General features: G+C 46.0%; 9 protein-coding genes across 9 annotated transcripts; 4 read left to right on the top strand and 5 right to left on the bottom strand.

Moving 5' to 3' along the window:
- Positions 1-160: 160 nt before the first annotated feature.
- Positions 161-2,445, top strand: POJ06DRAFT_293928 (permease for cytosine/purines, uracil, thiamine, allantoin-domain-containing protein). Its single transcript, XM_056190451.1, has 2 exons — positions 161-694; positions 743-2,445. The coding sequence occupies exons 1-2, from the start codon at positions 535-537 to the stop codon at positions 2,218-2,220; spliced, it is 1,638 nt and encodes a 545-aa protein (XP_056045866.1). The 5' UTR covers positions 161-534; the 3' UTR covers positions 2,221-2,445.
- Positions 2,446-3,664, bottom strand: POJ06DRAFT_244577 (uncharacterized protein). The gene is made up of 3 exons (XM_056186511.1): positions 3,326-3,664; positions 3,165-3,270; positions 2,446-3,101 (listed from the first exon to the last, which is right to left on the bottom strand). Exons 1-3 carry the CDS (start codon positions 3,565-3,567, stop codon positions 2,670-2,672), a joined length of 780 nt encoding a protein of 259 aa, XP_056045867.1. The 5' UTR covers positions 3,568-3,664; the 3' UTR covers positions 2,446-2,669.
- A 55-nt stretch (positions 3,665-3,719) lies between these two features.
- On the bottom strand, positions 3,720-6,587 carry POJ06DRAFT_49139 (anaphase-promoting complex, cyclosome, subunit 4-domain-containing protein). Its single transcript, XM_056191119.1, has 7 exons — positions 6,255-6,587; positions 5,795-6,201; positions 5,460-5,739; positions 5,182-5,410; positions 4,656-5,127; positions 4,548-4,602; positions 3,720-4,500 (listed from the first exon to the last, which is right to left on the bottom strand). Exons 1-7 carry the CDS (start codon positions 6,517-6,519, stop codon positions 4,022-4,024), a joined length of 2,187 nt encoding a protein of 728 aa, XP_056045868.1. The 5' UTR covers positions 6,520-6,587; the 3' UTR covers positions 3,720-4,021.
- A 133-nt stretch (positions 6,588-6,720) lies between these two features.
- Positions 6,721-9,507, top strand: POJ06DRAFT_244585 (uncharacterized protein). Its single transcript, XM_056186512.1, has 9 exons — positions 6,721-6,982; positions 7,066-7,181; positions 7,232-7,272; positions 7,333-7,457; positions 7,518-7,554; positions 7,607-7,721; positions 7,778-7,894; positions 7,950-8,094; positions 8,153-9,507. The coding sequence occupies exons 1-9, from the start codon at positions 6,745-6,747 to the stop codon at positions 9,400-9,402; spliced, it is 2,184 nt and encodes a 727-aa protein (XP_056045869.1). The 5' UTR covers positions 6,721-6,744; the 3' UTR covers positions 9,403-9,507.
- On the bottom strand, positions 9,508-10,585 carry POJ06DRAFT_244593 (uncharacterized protein). Its single transcript, XM_056186513.1, has 3 exons — positions 10,203-10,585; positions 10,076-10,147; positions 9,508-10,021 (listed from the first exon to the last, which is right to left on the bottom strand). The coding sequence occupies exons 1-3, from the start codon at positions 10,393-10,395 to the stop codon at positions 9,876-9,878; spliced, it is 411 nt and encodes a 136-aa protein (XP_056045870.1). The 5' UTR covers positions 10,396-10,585; the 3' UTR covers positions 9,508-9,875.
- A 198-nt stretch (positions 10,586-10,783) lies between these two features.
- Positions 10,784-14,092, top strand: POJ06DRAFT_49243 (armadillo-type protein). The gene is made up of 7 exons (XM_056191120.1): positions 10,784-10,965; positions 11,031-11,089; positions 11,171-11,275; positions 11,330-11,407; positions 11,462-13,261; positions 13,316-13,553; positions 13,602-14,092. Exons 1-7 carry the CDS (start codon positions 10,923-10,925, stop codon positions 13,880-13,882), a joined length of 2,604 nt encoding a protein of 867 aa, XP_056045871.1. The 5' UTR covers positions 10,784-10,922; the 3' UTR covers positions 13,883-14,092.
- Positions 14,093-14,519: 427 nt separating this feature from the next.
- POJ06DRAFT_205558 (beta-lactamase-like protein) lies at positions 14,520-15,749 on the bottom strand. The gene is made up of 2 exons (XM_056185359.1): positions 15,214-15,749; positions 14,520-15,153 (listed from the first exon to the last, which is right to left on the bottom strand). The coding sequence occupies exons 1-2, from the start codon at positions 15,265-15,267 to the stop codon at positions 14,581-14,583; spliced, it is 627 nt and encodes a 208-aa protein (XP_056045872.1). The 5' UTR covers positions 15,268-15,749; the 3' UTR covers positions 14,520-14,580.
- Positions 15,750-15,936: 187 nt separating this feature from the next.
- On the bottom strand, positions 15,937-17,475 carry POJ06DRAFT_244600 (short-chain dehydrogenase). Its single transcript, XM_056186514.1, has 2 exons — positions 17,153-17,475; positions 15,937-17,082 (listed from the first exon to the last, which is right to left on the bottom strand). The coding sequence occupies exons 1-2, from the start codon at positions 17,190-17,192 to the stop codon at positions 16,376-16,378; spliced, it is 747 nt and encodes a 248-aa protein (XP_056045873.1). The 5' UTR covers positions 17,193-17,475; the 3' UTR covers positions 15,937-16,375.
- Positions 17,476-17,497: 22 nt separating this feature from the next.
- POJ06DRAFT_244601 (NADPH-dependent 1-acyldihydroxyacetone phosphate reductase) lies at positions 17,498-18,799 on the top strand. The gene has a single exon (XM_056186515.1). The coding sequence runs from the start codon at positions 17,731-17,733 to the stop codon at positions 18,703-18,705; it is 975 nt and encodes a 324-aa protein (XP_056045874.1). The 5' UTR covers positions 17,498-17,730; the 3' UTR covers positions 18,706-18,799.
- Positions 18,800-19,116: the final 317 nt, after the last annotated feature.

Here is a 19,116-nt window from a genome sequence, read left to right on the forward strand (position 1 = left end):
AGTGTCAAAACATGGAGCTGCGATGGTACAGCTACCACCACCCTTAAGGCCTTAATCAGACCCATACGAAACAGTCTTGCCGTACCACATCTCAGGGTTAGGGCATAATAGCGTTAATGGCCCGGCCAAATTTGACTGAGTTGCGGGACAACTTACTCGCCAAGTGTTTCCCAAGAAATCACGAGAGTCTTCGAGACATCGGCACTTCTCCTACTGACCTCTTTCGCGCTCATTACCACATGTTTCGTCTGCAAAGATTCTCGGCGGGTCGAGTATTGCCCCCACTGATAGCTGGGCAACGGTCGTGTGCGACCTGGCCTTATCTCTCTCACAGGAAGCCGGTGCGGTGATGATATGGCTTCTTTGGCGTTTCATTTGTTGCTTCTTGAGACGTGCTCTAAGAACGGTGAGTCAAGGAGGTCCACGGCGTTCTGCTAAGCGTATAAAGCTCGCCCATGTGTCCGTTTGCTGGTGAGTTGCTCTGCAGCTTGTCTCTTCCGTCCGTTCAAGTAGAATCACCATCGTCAACTCAACATGGCCAAAGACGAAGCAGTGGTCGCTGAGTATGGAGCTGTGCCTTCGGGGCTTTGGTCCCGTATCGTGAAGAAGTTAGAAGTCGAGGGAAACACCGGTAATAGTAACAGAGATCTGGATCCCGTACCCCCAGAGCAGCGAGTCTGGAATTGGTGGAATTGTAAGTTGATTGCGAGTTTTCTTTTTGTTAGGTATCTGACAGAGAAAGACATTTCTTATTGGATTTCGGATAACTTCACACCGTCCGGATGGCGTAAGGCTGCCTCGCTGATGGCGATTGGCATGTCCTGGAAAGTGGCGCTGGTCAACGTCGCCATCTCCGAAGTCCTCATCGCGGCAGTCATCACAATCAACGGATATGTGGGTGCAAAATACCATATTTCCTTCACTATCCAATCACGTGCCTCCTTTGGATACTATTTCTCCATCCTCATGATTTCAATGCGTATGATTGTCGGCACTTTCTGGTACGGTATCTCAACTTACACCGGCGCTGAATGTATTCGATCGATGATTTATGCGATGTCGCCATCGTTCCGCAACGTCCCGAATGCACTTCCCAAATCTGCAAATATCGATACACAGTTCATGATCTCATACTTCGTCTACTTTGTTTCCATCTTGCCTCTCCATTACGTTCCCATTCATCGTATTCGCTTCCTGTTTACGCTTAAGGCCATTGTGACGCCCATTATCGGCTTTGGAATTATGGGATGGACGATCGCAAACGCATCCGTTGGTGAGCAGTCCCTCTGGAGTCAAGGCAACACGGTTCATGGTTCTGAGCTCGGGTGGGTGTTCATGAACGGTGTTTACGCCAACATGGGCGGTTGGGCAACACTCGCTGTTAACGCCCCTGATTTCACTCGATACGCCATCAGTCCGAGGCACACTTACACTATGGCCATCGCGCTTCCACTTACCGCGACACTGATTACGTTCTTTGGTGTCGTCGGCGCTGCGGGTTCAAAGGTCTTGTTCGGAAAGATCTTGTGGGATCCATTGTTGTTCATCGACAATTGGACTTCGCCCGGAGGTCGCGCTGCTGCTTTTTTCTGTGCGCTCGGTTTCTACCTCGCGCAGGCTTGCGCGAACATTTCAGCCAACTCTATTTCAGCTGCTAACGATTTGAATGCCATGTTCCCTCGCTTCGTCAACATTCGTCGTGGTCAGTTCATCATTGCCTTTGTTGGCGCTTGGGCTCTTACGCCATGGAATATTCTTACATCCGCGTCAGCGTTCTTGTCTTTCATGTCCGGCTACTCCGTCTGGCTTTCTCCCATTTGTGGGATCATGGTCAGTGACTTCTTCTTCGTGCATGGCCAGAAATACGACGTCTGGGAACTTTACAACAAGAACGGTATTTATAGATATAACAAATGGGGCACCAACTGGCGTTCCTTTGTCGCGTTTTTCCTTGGTTGGGTTCCTCTCTTCCCCGGTTTCCTTCCTACCGTCAACAAGTCTGTCTCCTTGCCAGTAGGTTGGAGGAATTTGTACTATCTTGGATACTTTTATGGTTTTGGTGCAGCTGCCTTGTCGTACTGGGTTCTGTGCTACTTCTGGCCTGCAAAGGAGACAATGTTGGAGCGAGGAGTGTATCCTGACGACGAGCTACTTGTTGCACGCGACATCGAGGAAGAAGGCGGCTCACTGGGTGACAGCAGTGAGAAAAAGTCAGCTTGAATTTTGTGGATTTCTGATAGGGCCGGTGACAAGGAGCTTTGATCGTTGTATTATGTTGGCTAATGTAGACCTTTTTGAAACTATGTGCAAGTTTGTGACCACGATCGGCGTAGAGTGACGTTATACCGATCACCTTTAAATCCGAACCATGGAGGGGCCCCGGCACTTCTGTCATGGAAAAATTCTATAACGGAGCCACTGTCTAGCGCTATTCGATGTTATTGAGATGCAATCTATTCATTATGAGGGAACCGTCTAAATCATCGAAAAGCTACAATATGCGCAAAGAATACATTCGTGGACTAGACTGAAGAACGAACACAACTTAATTCTGCCTTAGCAACGATCCCAGAACACACACACTATTACCTAGGATATAGAGTACATTAACAGTGCGCGTTACTGCTCCTACAACTGTAGTTGTTAAGCACTTTCCTTGAGCCACACCGTCATAATTGCTCTCTGTATTTGGCTGCAAATGTCTGCCCGTGCGATCGCAATGCCACAGTCTCCATGGCCATCGACGCTTTAAAATCGCGAATCCAATTTGCCAACAGGCCACCCACAGCTGGGGTTACATCTTCATTCAAAACGGCAACCATAAATGCGCGCAGCAACTGAATATTAGTTTCCGAGAGTTTTTCTTGCTTTTTCTGATATATTGCAAGTGCTTTTTCAAGGGTGTCTTGACTTGTATCAATCTCGCTGCCGGACCGCGCACTTTGTTGTGCAACAAGGTCTACCCTATGTTTCCGGGCTCGCTTGCGCTCAGCCAAAATTGAGAGCATCTCTTGACTTGGTGTATCATACATGTCCACCGGATTCCCTTCTTCTGTCCTCTTCATGTAGTCGTATGTCTCCTTATGAATCCACTGAATGCTCTGCAACAGCCAGTTAGCACATGTATAAGGCGCCACACAATCTAGTTACTTATATATACTTACATCGTAATTGACACCAACCTTATCTTTGAGCCACTTGCGCCGTGCTTTGCGTGACATCTCGAAAAAATCCATATTTGGATGCTGCTCGTTGTATTCCTTGATCCACCTTTAGGAACTGTTAAGAATCGCCATCGTCATCAAAGTACGCCTAAAATACATACTTGTACGTCCGTCGAGAATTGCTAATCTTTTGGCGAAGTGCGTATTTACTTTTCCCCGTATGTGTCCATTCGAGATGCAATCGCTCAATGATGTCCCACATCACTTCGCCATCCGTGGACGTTCGCATCTTCCGTGCGCCTTTACTGCCTCCATTGTTCGATACAACGTAGTCGTACGCTTTGAGAAGTTGTATTTCATCATATGGAGTCCAATGATTACTCTTGTCATTTCTCCGTGGCATTGTGACGTATGGAGTAAATGAGGTTCTGCCAACATCAGGTGAGAGTTCAAATTCAGCCCACCTCCCAACTGCTTCGGGTAAGGGCACACAATGTGGCGGATATTCAGGACAAAGGCAACAAGGGATTGCCGTTGTTTGCCAATCACAGCAATCAAAGTTAATCTTTTACGAGCTTCGAGCATGCAGTCTGACCTATCTTGGGTTCAACGTACAAGATGCCAACCAATTTGGTAAGGATTCGACAAACGGGTCTTATACGTTCCGGCTGGACGAGCTGTGCTTCACCCGTGCGACAAGGCGGTACTTATTGAAAGCAGACAACTCCAAGAGATTATGGATAGTTATGAAATCTGATCTAGAAAGTAGAAATATGCAAGAACGCCGCCCACAACGCCTAAATTCTATAATACCAATGCACATATAAACACCTACAAATTTCAGCAACTAATGTACACTATTCAATCATAGTATCATCGTTCGACTCTTCTTCATCCCCGGCCTCGTCGTCATCGAGATCGAAAACAAGGAACCGATGCCTATCGTCTGCAATTACAGATCCTACCCGTCGTCCTTTGCGTCCATTAACCGCCAACGCTATAGGCAGGAAGTCATCCGTGAATTCACGGCATTGGGACCATTCTGGCTCCGACAAATCAGTCGAATACAGGACCGAGCAAATCGCCCCATTAAACTCTCGTGCGTCAATGACGACAGCACTTTCAGCGAGCAACCTTTCAAACTCTAGTGAAACTATTCGTGCTTTAGTTTTGGAACTCGCGGGATCAATTGGGTGAACGAGTAGCATCAACTTCTCGTCATCGACAAATTCCAGCGCTTTTATCGCCATGTTACAAATGGCAAAACTAGCAGATCGTACCATGCACGAGGTAAGTTCAGCATAATTTCCAGATAAGTCTAGGCATATGAGAAAAACTAGAACCGTCAGCAATATTTTGTGGCTACAATTCTGCGCAACATACCACAGTCGGCATTTGATGTTAATGAAACAGCAGTATACATGAACGATTCGCTGCCCTAAACGCTGAGTTTAGTATCAACTAGAACCTAATCATACATACTTAACTAACCCGTTGAATCACTCGACTACTCATGCACAATTCCTTGCTTGCAACGTTATCCGCAAGTCTTAGTGGACTTCCGAAAACTACATGATTCTTCATAGATTCCGATGACTCCCTAAATGCATTTTCACATAACTTCTTAAGATTCACCACTAAATCATTCAAGTCTGTGCCATTCCTCGGGGCACATCCGTCACCCGAAAAGTAATTTGCCATCGTTGAATTGTTGAGATAGTCAGTGATGTACGTCGCTACTTTTGCTGTCTCAATAGGACTATCAGGGTCTTCGGCGGTAGAATCATGATTGGTGACATCATCTAGAATGAACTTGATCCACTGAATGAATGGTTTAAAATGATCATATTCTTTGTTTAAGTCCCAAATCAATCGATGTGCCTTGCCCATAATAAGGGTCAGAGCATCAACAATATGTGTATAAGAATCCGGGTTTAATCCTAAATGAACTCCACGCTCGCGCCTACACAGATTAGCACTCCTGACCAGAAAGAGGGTGTCAACAGTCATCAATTACCATCTTGCTAGTCCGCGCACTCTGGTAATAAGCACCACCATCCTCTCACAAGCCGGTATAAGGTTCTCAAGAAGTAATTTCCGGATATTTTCATACCCACTTGACGAAGCTTTCCTCCATGATCGGACGGCTCTATCTGATAAATGATTCGTAATCCATGATTTTATTGCATCGCTTGGAAAACCCAAGATCAGGGTCTCTAGCAAGCTCAATACAACGTCTGAGTCCTCTAGATGCCTGTCAGATCGAAACTCAGTCTGTATATGATATTCACTCACTCTCGGCAACTAAGATGTCCTCAAGGCTCTTCATAGGTCTAACCAGGGAGCTCTCCATGTTCTTCCACTCAGCTGCTACTGCCCCCATTCCATCCGAAATATATATCAATAGAGCCTGAACCTTCGTTGAGGTTGACGAGATGTGCGCCAAATCATTGCCGAAACGTCGTATAAAGTGAACTCGCAACGGAAGCATAAAAAGAGCATGGTCCTGGCTTTCGACTATGAAGGCATGGAATGACAAGTCCGGGGACGAGGCATGACATAGTGGCGTTAATTTCTGTAATTATTAGACGAGTACTTATATAACACAGAACCGCAAAAGTCACCCATACTTCCAGAGGCGAAGGAAAAGAAATATTTGCAATTGAAAAGTGTCCAAATATATTGAAAAATATTCTATTGTCCCGCTCTCCGTTGACCAGGATATCAATCATCGACGACTCTTCTGACATGAAGCTGCTATTTATCATACTATCAAGGACCCCTTTAGAAGTAAATATGCTATCCGGAGCAAAAGCAGTTGGTAAAGGACTCAATTTCGGTAGGTTAGCAGTAATGTCGATATTCAAGATATTGTCAAATGGGGCTGAGTTGCGAGACTGAATCGATGAGTGGTCCTCAGCTACCCAATTCAAGCAGGATATCGAAGAGCGAGTTGCGATCTGATGCACTATTCTGCCGTTATTTACGTCACACACGCGTATCATGCCATCCGAGCAACCTAGTGCCAGCATTTTCCCTATAGGATGCCTTAGCTGCAGTTCCAAGACACCTTCCTACTCGATATCTTACCGTCAGGCCTCCATGCCAGTGCCGAGATAATAGCCGTCTTTGCCAGTGCCGAGATAGCTGTCTTTGAATCTTTCAATGTCATTTTCCACACCAACTGTCCACTCATTCGGTACAGCCATATTGATGCCGGATCAGGTGAAAAAGTCAATAGATCCATCCTTGGACACCAGCTGAATAGATCAACTTGAGCAGGTCCTTGCAGCGTCTTCTCAGATAGTATTCTGAACGAAGACAGTGACTTGCCGCCATCCTCATTACTGGACATTATCAATTCTGCCGCCAAAGCCTATATCGTAAAAGTAAGAAACTTAGCCGACTCGTAGTTGAAATGGGATCTTTATTTACATGGTCTATATTCGCGTCGCGTTAACACGGTATTAAGTTTTGATGAAAAGGGGATATCCTTCATGCATGCGTTGCGCCTAAGGATTATCTCTCCCATCAAATTCAATGACAGATAGGGTTAGGTCTTTCTTTCTGACGGCCGGAGATGCCATATCACGAGGACTCTCGTTTGTTTACGGCAGTTACAGATCACCTCTTATCGTTGCTTCAAGTCAGGAAAGGATTTCAGAAAGCTGTTTTTCAGCGGCTCGTGTTCTACGAGCCTACCGAGAAGTCACAAATGTTGAAGCAACCGGCCAGTGCAGTTGCGCCTGGTTCGGCGTCCGCTCCAAATACCGGTGACAAATCAACATCTCAGTCTCCTGTAAAACCGGCAAGCACTGGTACGTGTATCTCTACATATGCTACCTTTTTGCTCTCCTGTCACCGTCAGCTGTCGGGCAGGACCGCTCACAGATATTCCTAGAAGTGCGACAGCCGTCCATCAACGCTGGAAAACAATCGCAGACATTATGCAGGAATATTCTTATTCATGGATATTGCAAATATGAAAACTCAGGCTGCATTTTCCGGCATGATACGGTATATTTCCCGTTCAATACTGTCAGTTTTGTTGAGCTAACATTGAGGAGACGCCGGTTCAACAACAGCAGTCAACAGCAAAATCAGAATCGTGAGTATCTTGTTGTGCGGATATCATAGATATAGCACACCTGTACTGAGTCGGGAATAGTTCTAGGAAGCGGCTAAACGTGGATTCTCCATCATTCATGCCTGGATCAATCGCGCCGGGAAGTGCTGCGACGAAGTCGACCCTTTCGGTTCCGTCGGCAGATTCTGCCATATTTGTGCCGAGAAGTAAGTCATGACGTTATTATTGCAAGTTGTTGACGATGAACTTTACAAACTTGTCTCTAGTGTCCACACCCGTTTCGGATCCCAATCAGTCGAAAAGGTACTCAGAAGCATTGGTTTTGCAATACATGACGATGCACTAACTAGTGCAGTTACACTAGCCCTACTGCGGTGGATGCATATGGCCAAAAACCTATCATAAATAGTCAGTTTGTCCATGGGTATAGTCCAATGGCTCAGATGGCGCCTCACGTGGGAGTTGATCCGGTAAGTGGTTAGCCATATCTGCTGCGGTGATGTTTGTGGTTGACATCATCGATCAGTCTCCCGTACAGCAGCCTATACAGACGCCAACGTATGAATATGGTTCTATGGGACCATATGCTCAACCCAGTCAGGACATTTACTATCAACAGGCTCAACCTGCACATTATCAGCCTGTGAGTGTCCGTAAGCCTGGCAGCTTGGTCAACCTCTAATATCACATATACATAGCTAAACTACCATCTATATGCGCCGCTACCCCCGTATAAGGTCAATCTATTGCCCTATCAGAGAACAGTGCAAGGATTTTTTCTGTCTGACAATTTACGGGAAGAACTGCAGCGAAAGACCGAAGCTTCCCTACAAGTCCTTCCAAGTATGTCTAGTCGCAGATTCCGGGCCCGTTTCGTGGATTGCTAACGGTATAATAATAGCTTCCGGGTTACCGGATTCCTTGGACGTATATTACTCCTTAGTACCACTCGATACGAATACCGAGAAGAGCTCTCGAGTTTTTGGATACGCTTCTTGGATTTACAAGGCATTTTCAAAGAGTGATGGCAATACGTACGCTCTCCGGCGTTTAGAGGGCTTTAAGCTTACAGATGAAAAGGCAATCGCTACCGTTCAGCAGTGGCGAAGATTATCAAATGCCGGCATTGTCACCTTGTTTGAGGCGTTTACTACCAGAGCCTTTGGGGACAACTCTATTATCTTTGTTTACGACTACCATCCTCTTTCTAGTACGTTGTTTGATACCCATTTTGGTCCAGACGCAAGATATCCCATGTCGCGGAATGGCAGCTCTCCAGTGGTACCAGAACAAGTTGTATGGAGCTATATAGTGCAACTCTCGTCGGCATTGAAAAGTATCCACTCGGCAAATTTGGCAGCTCGAGTTTTGGATGCGTCTAAAGTGATATTGACTTCCAAGATGAGAGTTAGACTCAGCGCTGTTGGTATAATGGATGTAATTAGTGGTAATGATTACAGCGGAGGGGCGGAATCGATTCAAGCACTTCATCAAGACGACCTCTACAATCTGGGCCGACTTATCTTAAGCATCGTGTGCAACAACCATGCTATAAGTGCCAACGCGAATGTTCCACAACAGGTTATCGCCAAAAGCTTAGAATACGCGGGACGATCATATTCGGTTGGCCTGAAAACCGCATTGGCCTACCTACTTGGTAATAATGTCGTTTCCGCCGGATCAGTTGGAAAGGATGGATTAAAGGAGCCTGTCAAGAACATAGACGAATTCCTTCGAATAATCGCCCCTCATTTGCAGCAAAGTTTTAACAGCTCCTTACATTATCAGGACGTCTTGGAGTCGGAATTATGCAAGGAGCTCGAGAATGGAAGGCTTGTGCGATTGCTGTGTAAGTTCAACTTCATTAATGAACGGCCGGAATACGATCATGATAGTGCATGGTCGGAGACAGGAGACCGATATCTCCTCAAGCTTTTCCGAGATTATGTTTTCCATCAGAACGACGAGAACGGCCATCCGGTCACTGATCTCGGTCACGTTCTGAGGTGTTTGAACAAGCTTGATGCCGCCGTGGATGAGAAGGTCATGCTGGTTTCTAGAGATGAACAGAGTTGTCTGATAGTGTCGTACAAGGAATTAAAGAATTGTGTGGATGCAGTGTTTAGAGATTTAAGTCGTTCTAATGGCTAATGCAAATAATACACATTTTTGCTAGTTGGTTATACTGCTCGACTTGTCGGTGAGCAGTAAGAATGCCGAATACGTGTATAATAACGCAATTGTACAACAGTAATATATTGGGTTTGTAAACCAGATCATAGATTGTAAGCCTTTGAGCAGTTATTTACACCTCCGTCAGTAAATGTCTTGCTTCGAATCCATTTATCACTAACAAGGCCGGCCGGCATACGTAGTAGAAGTTTATATCTTCTTATTATGGAGGTACAATGAAGAACATTTCTGAAATACTCGCAATTGTCGAGATAAGCTCGTGGACCTCAGCCATTCCTTCGTTGGCCAGCAGGCGTAGTCCCCGTAATTCGTCGTAACAGAATCCTTCCGCAGGCGCAGAGAAGCTGATACTGGGCAGGCGTCCCAAAGTTCATCTTTTGCATGAAAATTTGACATCTAATATACACTGTTTCTTTTGTAATATACACCGATCATTCTTCGTGCTGTACAAACGGGTTTGCAATCTCTTCGCTACCGTCGGTGGGTGAGATTAGGAGTAATAACGGACCTCTCACGACCACCAATCCCAGTGGACGTGTCTGATCTTCCGGTGGCTGTCCATCTTCCTCAACTTCGCCTATATAATCGCATTAGACCAATTTGAAGTCAGCGTGTAAGAATAGATTGGTACCTCGAAGATGCTCGACTACGTCATCAAGCACCAAGTTCATCAACTGATCGTAGCCCTTCAATATACCAGTAACTAGACAAACTGTCAGACAATACTCGTCCCTACCGGCAAATATATGTCCAGTCACCTTCCCTCCCACCAGCAAATTTCACCCTTATTTCTCGATCCTGATATTTAGCAAGATCCAGGATAGCTTCCTTCTTTGGCCGATCGTGAGGGGATTGCTGGCTACCATGGCTGCCGTGATGTTGCTGTCTATGTCCACCTCGATATCCTCCTCGACCAGGTCTATCTTGATGCTGAAAACTGCCGGAGCTCATGGTACAATTATTTTGAATTCAATCGCTAGATGTAACACAGTATGTTGGGAAAAAATTCTACTGTACACATTACTTACTGACTGGCACTTCCATTTTTATCAAGCTTACCAACAATAAATGAAATCTCTTACCACACTTCGTAGTAAGCTATAATGATAGATTTTGTAATATAGATACAAGTTGTCAGGACGGCAGAACACAATTGTAGGGTTAATTAGAGGCGCGCGGAAAGGCGCTCCACAACGAGGGCCTAACCGCCATAGAGTTAAGACCATAAACTTTGCTACACTATCGCATTTTCGCCGAAACACGCGCGAGAACGATTGCTTTGTTTACAGTAGTAAGTGTCTGTAAATGAATACTACCGTTCGTCTTTTTTCTGCGCTCGCCCATCCAGATCCGAGCTTACTTTCCAGACTACCAACAGCGATTAGACACCATACCAACCTCTAATTTATATATATTCTCGTTGGTTGTCTTGGAACACTATACTTGCACGCACTTAATTCTATAGTCACCTTCTCGTGATGGATATTGCTGCTGTCCTGGAGTCGGCTCTGTTAAGCCCTGGTACGTCGCGACTCTCGTGACAAGCACCCGACATTCTTCTATTAGCCGACTGACATCATATGCAGACCCAAAGACTCGTCAGAATGCCGAGGCTCAGCTTGAGCTAGCGGCTAAGGAGCATTTTGTATGTCATTGTCCCGCTTGATTATACTGTGGTTGGATCAAGTGTACCGTGTTGCATGGTCAAAACTAACAATGGCAATAGGTTCCATATTTGGGTATGCTCACGACCGTCCTGGGAAATGAGAGCGTGAAAACCGAAGTTCGAATTCTTGCTGGTATTGCTATCAAAAACCAGCTCGTTTCTAAGGTACCCATCTCATCCTTGATGGTGCATAGAGATCAATTCTAATTCCAAGAATAGGATGTAAAAACGAAGCTAGCACAAACAGAGAGGTGGGAAGCGATTGAGAGTCCTAGTAAGGCTCAGATTAAGCAAACGGTATATTATTTTCAAAACTTGTCGTCGTATGCATCTAACGTCTTATGTTCGCAGGCTCTGCAAACACTTCTGTCACCGGATGATCGAGTGGCGAACGCGGCAGCGCAATTAGTGGCCGCCATTGCGGATATTGAGCTACCTCGAAATCAGTGGCCCGATCTGATGGTAGTACTGGTTGACAACACGAAAGAGAATCAACCTATCAATGTGAAGCGTTCCTCATTACTGGCAATCGGCTATATCTGCGAGACTGCTGACCCTACGAACTCCGGTGTTGTTGCTCAGGCTAACGGCATCCTCACTGCTATTGTTCAGGGTGCCCGTTCAGCTGAACCGTCTATTGTTGTGCGACAAACCGCTATCAACGCCCTTGTCAACTCTTTGGAGTTTATTCGAGATAATTTCGAGCGAGAGGGGGAGCGGAATTACATCATGCAGGTGGTGTGCGAGGCTACCCAGGCTCCAGATGAGAAGTTACAAGCATCCGCGTTTGGAGCGTTGGCTCGGATAATGAGCATGTACTACTCATATATGCGATTGTATATGGAAAAAGCGCTGTATGGGTTAACGGTGGAGGGCATGAAGAACCCAAGTAACGATGTCTCTTGTATGGCTGTGGAGTTTTGGAGTACGGTTTCTGAGGAAGAGATCGAGATTACCTTGCAGCAATCCGATGTCTACGATGAAGAGGAAGTTGTGGATCGAGAAAATTTCGAGTTTGCCAAATTTGCCATCAACGAGGTCCTTCCTACGCTACTAGACTTGTTAACGCGTCAGGAGGAAGATTCCGACGACGATGAATGGAACGTTTCGATGGCTGCTGCTGCTTGCCTGCAACTTTTTGCTGAGAATACTGGATCAGCAGTTGTCAATTTGACTCTCCAGTTTGTTGAAGTTAATATACAGCAGGCGGATTGGCGGAGACGGGAAGCTGCTGTCATGGCATTCGGCTCTATTCTTGATGGTCCGGATCATGGGACATTGGCTCATGTGATAGGACAAGCTTTGCCCCCGATGCTGAGTTTGATGAATGACCCAGTCTTGCAGGTCAAAGATACCGTTGCCTGGTGTCTAGGACGAATTGCTGATCTGGTCATTGAAGGGATTAATACTGAGACTCATCTGCCTGAGATTATGAAAGCTCTTATAATTGGCTTTCAGGATCATCCTAAAGTATTAACTAACTGTTGTTGGACTCTCATTAATCTTACAGAGCAGCTTGGACAGGAAGGACCATATTCCCAGACTACGCCTGTATCGCCGTACTATGACGCTCTGCTACAAGGGCTAATACAGGCTAGCACTCGTACAGATAATGAGAACTCGTCACGGACTTCTACATACGAAGCTCTCGGTGTATTGGCGTCATGCAGCGCCGCTGATACTCTCCCTCTAATCACCAACGTTTCCGCTGTTATTGTCCAGCGGTTAGAGTCCACCCTTACAATGCAGGCGCAGCTAGTAGGAATGGACGATCGGTCCAACCTTGAAGAGCTTCAGATTAGTTTGCTAAGCGTCCTAACCAATATTATTCGTCGTGTCTCGCCAAATGATCGAAATACATCAGACAGATTAATGACTCTCCTTCTCAGCTTGCTGCAGCAAAAGCTTCCAAACTCTTTGATTGAGGAGGATATTTTTATTGCCATTGGTTCAGTTGCTGGGGCCGTGCAAGAAAATTTCAATGTTTATCTGGAAGCGTTCATTCCTTATCTCATGAAGGCTCTCGAAGATCCAGATTCGCCGACATGTAACACCGCTGTCGGCTTGGTTGCTGATCTAGCTGTTGCTCTTGGTGCACAGATCGAGCCATATTGCGATATGTTTATGAACATTTTCCTGTCCAACTTACAGGTAAGTTGAAAGAGCCATCTGCCTTTCATGTCTGGCATTGCTGAGAATCTTTAGAACGCGTCAGTCCGTCGTGATGTTAAAGTGAGCATCTTGTCTTGCTTCGGAGATATTGCCGCAGCAATTGGACCAAATTTTGAAAAGTACTTGGCGATTGTTATGCAGGTCTTAGTTCAGGCTTCAAGTCTTCGAAAGGAGGCCGATTCTCCGTACGATATCGTCGACTACATACATCAACTTCGAGAAGCAATTTTAGACGCGTATGCAGGAATTGTTCAAGGAATGCGAGAAAAACGTAAGTTGAGATAAGTAGTTTTTGTCAGAGTGTTCTGATGTAGCCTAGCGGACGTACTACTCCCGTATATTCAATCAATTTTCGGATTCTTGTCCGTCGTTCACACGAATCAAAGCATGATCCGGTCCGAGTCGGTAGTGAGGTCAATTGTCGGCCTGATAGGTGACATTGCCGATATTTACAAGCAAGGAGAAGTTAAAAATTTCTACCGAGACGAATGGCTTACCGATCTTATTCGAAAGGCGCGTGCTGATAGGTCATTTTCAGCAAGTCTAAAAGAAACTGCAAAGTGGGCGCGGGAACAGCAGAAGATGCAGCTTGCATTATAGACGGATGCATACAGTTCAATTACAGTTAGCCTACCATGTGCTGTTTAATGTTTTATATTCCCATGAGTAATTACATATGTTGAGACACTTAAGTTGTAACGACGAATGTTTGAATGATGTATTGATGATTACTGTGCCTCGGTCATGTACGTGTCTCCACTTGCTGATACATTGGCTTTCATAGCAATCAGCCAGCTATCTATCTCCTTGTTTATAGTCCCATGTACCCAGTTGATAGTTGTTATTTGAGAAGAGCCGTATATATGTGGTTAAAGAAATGGCGGGGCTGTACGGTATTAGATGTTAGCCGACGATGGCTTTGTAGCCCTCAGTCCATCAATTAACTTAGCTGAAACGTCAGGCCCTAGGCACAGAAGGGGTTGACAATTTTGTGACTACAAGACTCTAACAGTCCGATGTATGCACATCCAAGAAGAGGGAATTGAAGACCATGGAAGCCCGTCAGGGAGGACGCAAAAATTGCCAGATTATGTGAGTTATTTAGCCCTGTCGCCTGGTGCGGCCAATCCTGTGAGGATCAGATATAATATAAACAGGCACAAGATCACGACAGCCAAATTGTACTTTAAACCAAATGTTTCCCTTTCCGGTAACAGAACTGCCGACTGTCGTGTCAAGACTTTCCGCGATCATCCCAGTGCTCTGAGACAGGATATTCACTAGCGTCATCGATGCCATCAGAATGTCGTCGCATGCCATTCTAACCTACATTTTATGACATCATAGCATACAGTCGGCCACGACATCAGGGTTACCCTGGCGTACTTGGTCTTATCGCAAGGTTTGTGTTTGACGGAAGCGTGCAGGCCACAACCTAACTTCCGCACGCCGCACGCAGCCGCGTCTCGGCTGGCGTATTGCAGATGAACGAATGCCCTTGGACAAATGGCATTGTCTTCCTCGATGACGAAGCACATGTGATCGTGCGAGTGACCCGGGGAGTGAAGAGCCCTGACAGTAGCACCTTCGACATTGAAGACTTGTCCATCCATGATGGGTTGTTGTGTTTTGCTGGGAGAGTGTTTATAGATGGAGTCGTTGAGGTGAGGGTAGAGGCGGAGAAGATCAGGCACGCCGCCAGCGTGGTCACCATGCCAGTGTGTAAGAAGAACATGAGAAAGGGTAATATTTTGCTCAGCGAGAACTGATGAGATCAAATTGGCCCATTCTGGGATACCCTGACCCGTGTCAATGATGAGCCTGTGGGAGCCGGTCCCGACAATGTATGTATTTGTGCCTTGTAGGGTAAACTGAAAATATAAATTAGAACATCTTTTTAATCGTAGTATCATTAGTATGAGATAGTTTACCTTTCCAGCGTTTTGACCTAAAACTCGTAGCACTCGAGGGCTAATTTGCGACATCAGCAATCTCTGGCAGAGTCGAGAGTTGTGCCTCAAGATAATCCTCAAAGGCGCATATATTGAGGGCCTTGTTGATCTGGCGGTAACCGCCCTTGTGTTGCTTCTTCTCTGGTTGTGATTCTACCTCCATCTTCTGTAACTGATTGGAAGGAACAGAGAGTTGATCTCTGTTCAAGCATTACAGAAGAAAAGTTGAGCCTTGAAAAGACCTATCTTCAAGTCCCGAGGACTCTACTGCCCAAGGCTTATCTACTTACGAGACGTTATCTTATAGGCTGGGTTTCCTCAAGGTTCGGACCGATTATCGTTCTCGAAAGCGTTATATAGTTTAGTCCGGACGATACCTACCTGTTACAGATCAGCTGAAAGAACCGGCCATCACATCCAGTAATTAACTCGTAATTGAAAGCCTAGTCTTATTTTTTTTTGCTCTAATGCATCGATTAGAGCCCGTATATGACATATCTGTTGCATCACCAGATTCCACGGTCATTGGTAGATATTGCCACAGGGGCTCGTAGCATCTAGCCATCGGCAAACGTGTGCACGCAACATGCCGCATTTAAACCTTAATTGGTAGGCTTAATTGCAGATAAATAACCCAAACCTTGGACAAAAGATACCCCTTGTCTTTTCAAGTTAGGGCTGTGTTACAGCGACCTACTGTATCGGAGGTGAGTGGCCTTCAAACTGGAAGAACGTTACAATGCCAGTCAAGGCTTTTGTAATATCCTAAAATTTGCGGGCCGTACAGCCTTCACCACGCATCCGTCTCGTGAAGTCGTTTCTTCACAGAACAAGTCCTAGAATAAACCATTGTGATTGGCCTTAGAGTGTTCTATATTTACCCCATTGTTATGGCACTAGGCAAACGTAGTTGTATGATCCATAGCTATACATGTATTTAGAAACAAATTATCTGGAGAAAGCTTCTATTGGTTGAATAAGGTACCGGAAGATTGATATGAGGAAATGATTGAAAGTATGTTGCATTCTCGAGCAGTGGGAGGAAAATGTACAGTTTCCAATAGACAGTTCTTTCTTTATATGCCATGTATTGGTGTAAGCATTGATAGAAAAGTGCGAATTCACGAAACAAATGGCCAATCTACCAGTCGTACATGCCGGTGTTGTGCAATAACTTGGGGGCTTCATCATCACGTTTTCCCTCTATGACATCGATCAAAGGCATCACAGAATCGGCCGGCGCTCTGGCACCAAACTCAGCCTTGTTGTAAGGGCCTAGGTTTGAGACTGTATGACCGGGGTCGTAAAGCAAGACCGTGATTCCATCAGGCTCGTACTCCACATATTGACAGGCAGTAATCATGTTGAGAGCAGATTTGCTGGCTCGGTATTGATGACCCTGGAGTCGATAGGTAGGCGAATTTTTGTTGAGACGAGAAGTGATGGAGCCTGCGCCACTGGTAATGTTGACAATCCTCGGCGAGTCTTTTGACTCCTTCAAGAGAGGCGCAAAAGCATTAGCGACAATGAGAGGTCCAGTAGCATTGGTGTCAAACGCGGCACTCATGTATTCACGCAATGTTCCACCCTCCATCGGCGCCACAGCTGCGTTGTTGACGAGGATGTCCAATTTTCCAAATTCCTTGCGAACCCTGGCAGCAGCCTCCTCAATAGTATCGTCTTTGGTGACATCAAGTAAGAACATCTCTACACTGTCAGGCAAGTTGCGTTCTCGCAACTGCTGCAGCGCAGCATTTCCCTTTTCGGCCGATCGAGCTCCTAAGAAGACGTGGTATGTGCCTTTTGCCAGGAGCTGAGCAGTGAGTTCAAAGCCAATACCACCGCTGGCTTTTTTTTTTTTTCGTGAATCATTAGTCAAGGATCTAAAGTGGACCGCTAAATATATAAACAAACTCACCACCGGTAATCAAAACAAGCTTCTTTGCTGCCGCAGCCATTTTGCATATGCAGTCAATAGAATCGGAGATTTACTTGAACGTAGATGGATTTTGTTCTTTGAGCAACGAGTGAAAGATATGCCGTATCTTGGAAACTAATGGAGGGGTCGACAGAGAAACAAAAGAATTCTAGTTGACTCTTTCTGTCTGATAATTCCGACGACCGCGGCAAAAGTTACAGCTGCGGCTGATAGTTTGAGACGTCAAATGCGCTGCGATAGGGTTTGGCGACTGGCGGCATTAAGGACGCAGTTTAAGGTAAAGCCGTAAGGGCTCATTCAGGGGATACTTAGATAGTGCCCATCATGTTAATCAGCAACAAGCTTTTTGAGGATTTAACGTTTGCGGCGGCAGAAGACCACGACCCAAGTTGGACTCCACAAATCATTGCCGACAATATTTGTATAAGGAGGTTGCATTGCACCTTTCCCTCTGTACCACTAGAGAAATCGGACAGCTATTCCCCCGACGCTTGCTTAGAAATCCGAAGCACCCTTTAGCGCTGTCGATCTCGACCAATAGCCGACGTGACTGAGCCATGGCCTCACAGGAAGCTCTTTTAAAATTCGACACTTCTCAACTTCCTCTGCTAGGATCTCTACTTTCTGCCTGCATTGCTCTCTACTTTCTCAAATCTCGCATGTCTTCTTCTGACTCCACCGCCAACATGCCTTCTCGCAAGCGCACTGTTCTCATCACCGGCTGCTCTGATGGCGGCATGGGTGCTGCCCTGGCTGTTGCCTTCCACAAGGCCGGCTTCAACGTCATCGCCACTGCCCGTAACCCCGACAAGATGGCCAAATTGAAAGCTGCTGGTGTCGAGACCATGGCCCTCGATGTCTTGTCTGATACTTCCATTGCTGAGGCAGTTTCCAAGATCTCCAGTTTGGACATTCTCGTTAACAACGCCGGTACATCATACAGCATGCCCATCACCGACATGTCCTTGGACGAGGGCAAGAAAGCCTTCGAGATCAACGTCTGGGCTCAGCTCAACGTCACCAAGGCATTCTTGCCTCTTCTCCTTGAATCCAAGGGAATCATCGTCAACCAGACCTCCGTCGTTTCTACTATGGCCGTTCCCTTCCAATCTGCCTACAATGCCTCCAAGGCCGCCATGGCTATCTTCTCGGACTCCCTACGTCTCGAGCTCGAGCCCTTCGGTGTTACCGTTGTTGAGCTCAAGACCGGTGCCGTCAAGACCAACATGATCAAGAACCAGAAAGAGAACACCCCTATCTCCCTGCCCGCCGACTCCATTTACGCTCCTGCCAAGGACGCTGTTGAGAGCGCCATGCGCAATGACAAGATGGGTGACTTGGGTACCCCTCCTGACCGCTGGGCCGCTGAGGTTGTCGGCGACTTGACTAAAAAGAAGATTCCTGCCATGATCTGGCGCGGTTATAACGCCAAGGCGGGTCGTCTTGGAATGATTTTCCCTCACGGAATGATGGACTCCACACTCAAAAAGTTGACTGGATTGGATGTTGTTGAGCAGAAGGTGAAGATATAGGGGGGATATTGAGTATGTGATGCTTTTGTCCAGTAGTTGGGTTTAGGTCTTTACTTTGATACCACTTAATGAGCAATTATTTTACATTGAATATATACCGCAACATTTCAAGTTGAACATTGTGAGTTAACATACAGAAATATAGAACCCAATGCAATTTTTGCGACTTGAATGTCACGTAGTCACCTTGCATCTCGGTAGTCAACAGCGTAGCTTGAGCACCAGGCTAAAACTTTTTTTTCCCAAGAAAAAAAAAAAAAAAAAAAACAGACCGCCAAGTTGACCGACATCTACATCAAACATCATCCTGCTTACAAAATATCCAAGCCAAGTCTCTATTCAAATTAGCTAAAATAGTTCGTAGTAGTGACAGAGGAATCGGACTCCGTGCATCGGTCATGCCTCGGGAGC

The sequence above is a fragment of the Lipomyces tetrasporus genome (assembly GCF_029532465.1).
Source record: "Lipomyces tetrasporus strain NRRL Y-64009 chromosome Unknown POJ06scaffold_2, whole genome shotgun sequence".
Taxonomy (NCBI): domain Eukaryota; kingdom Fungi; phylum Ascomycota; class Lipomycetes; order Lipomycetales; family Lipomycetaceae; genus Lipomyces; species Lipomyces tetrasporus.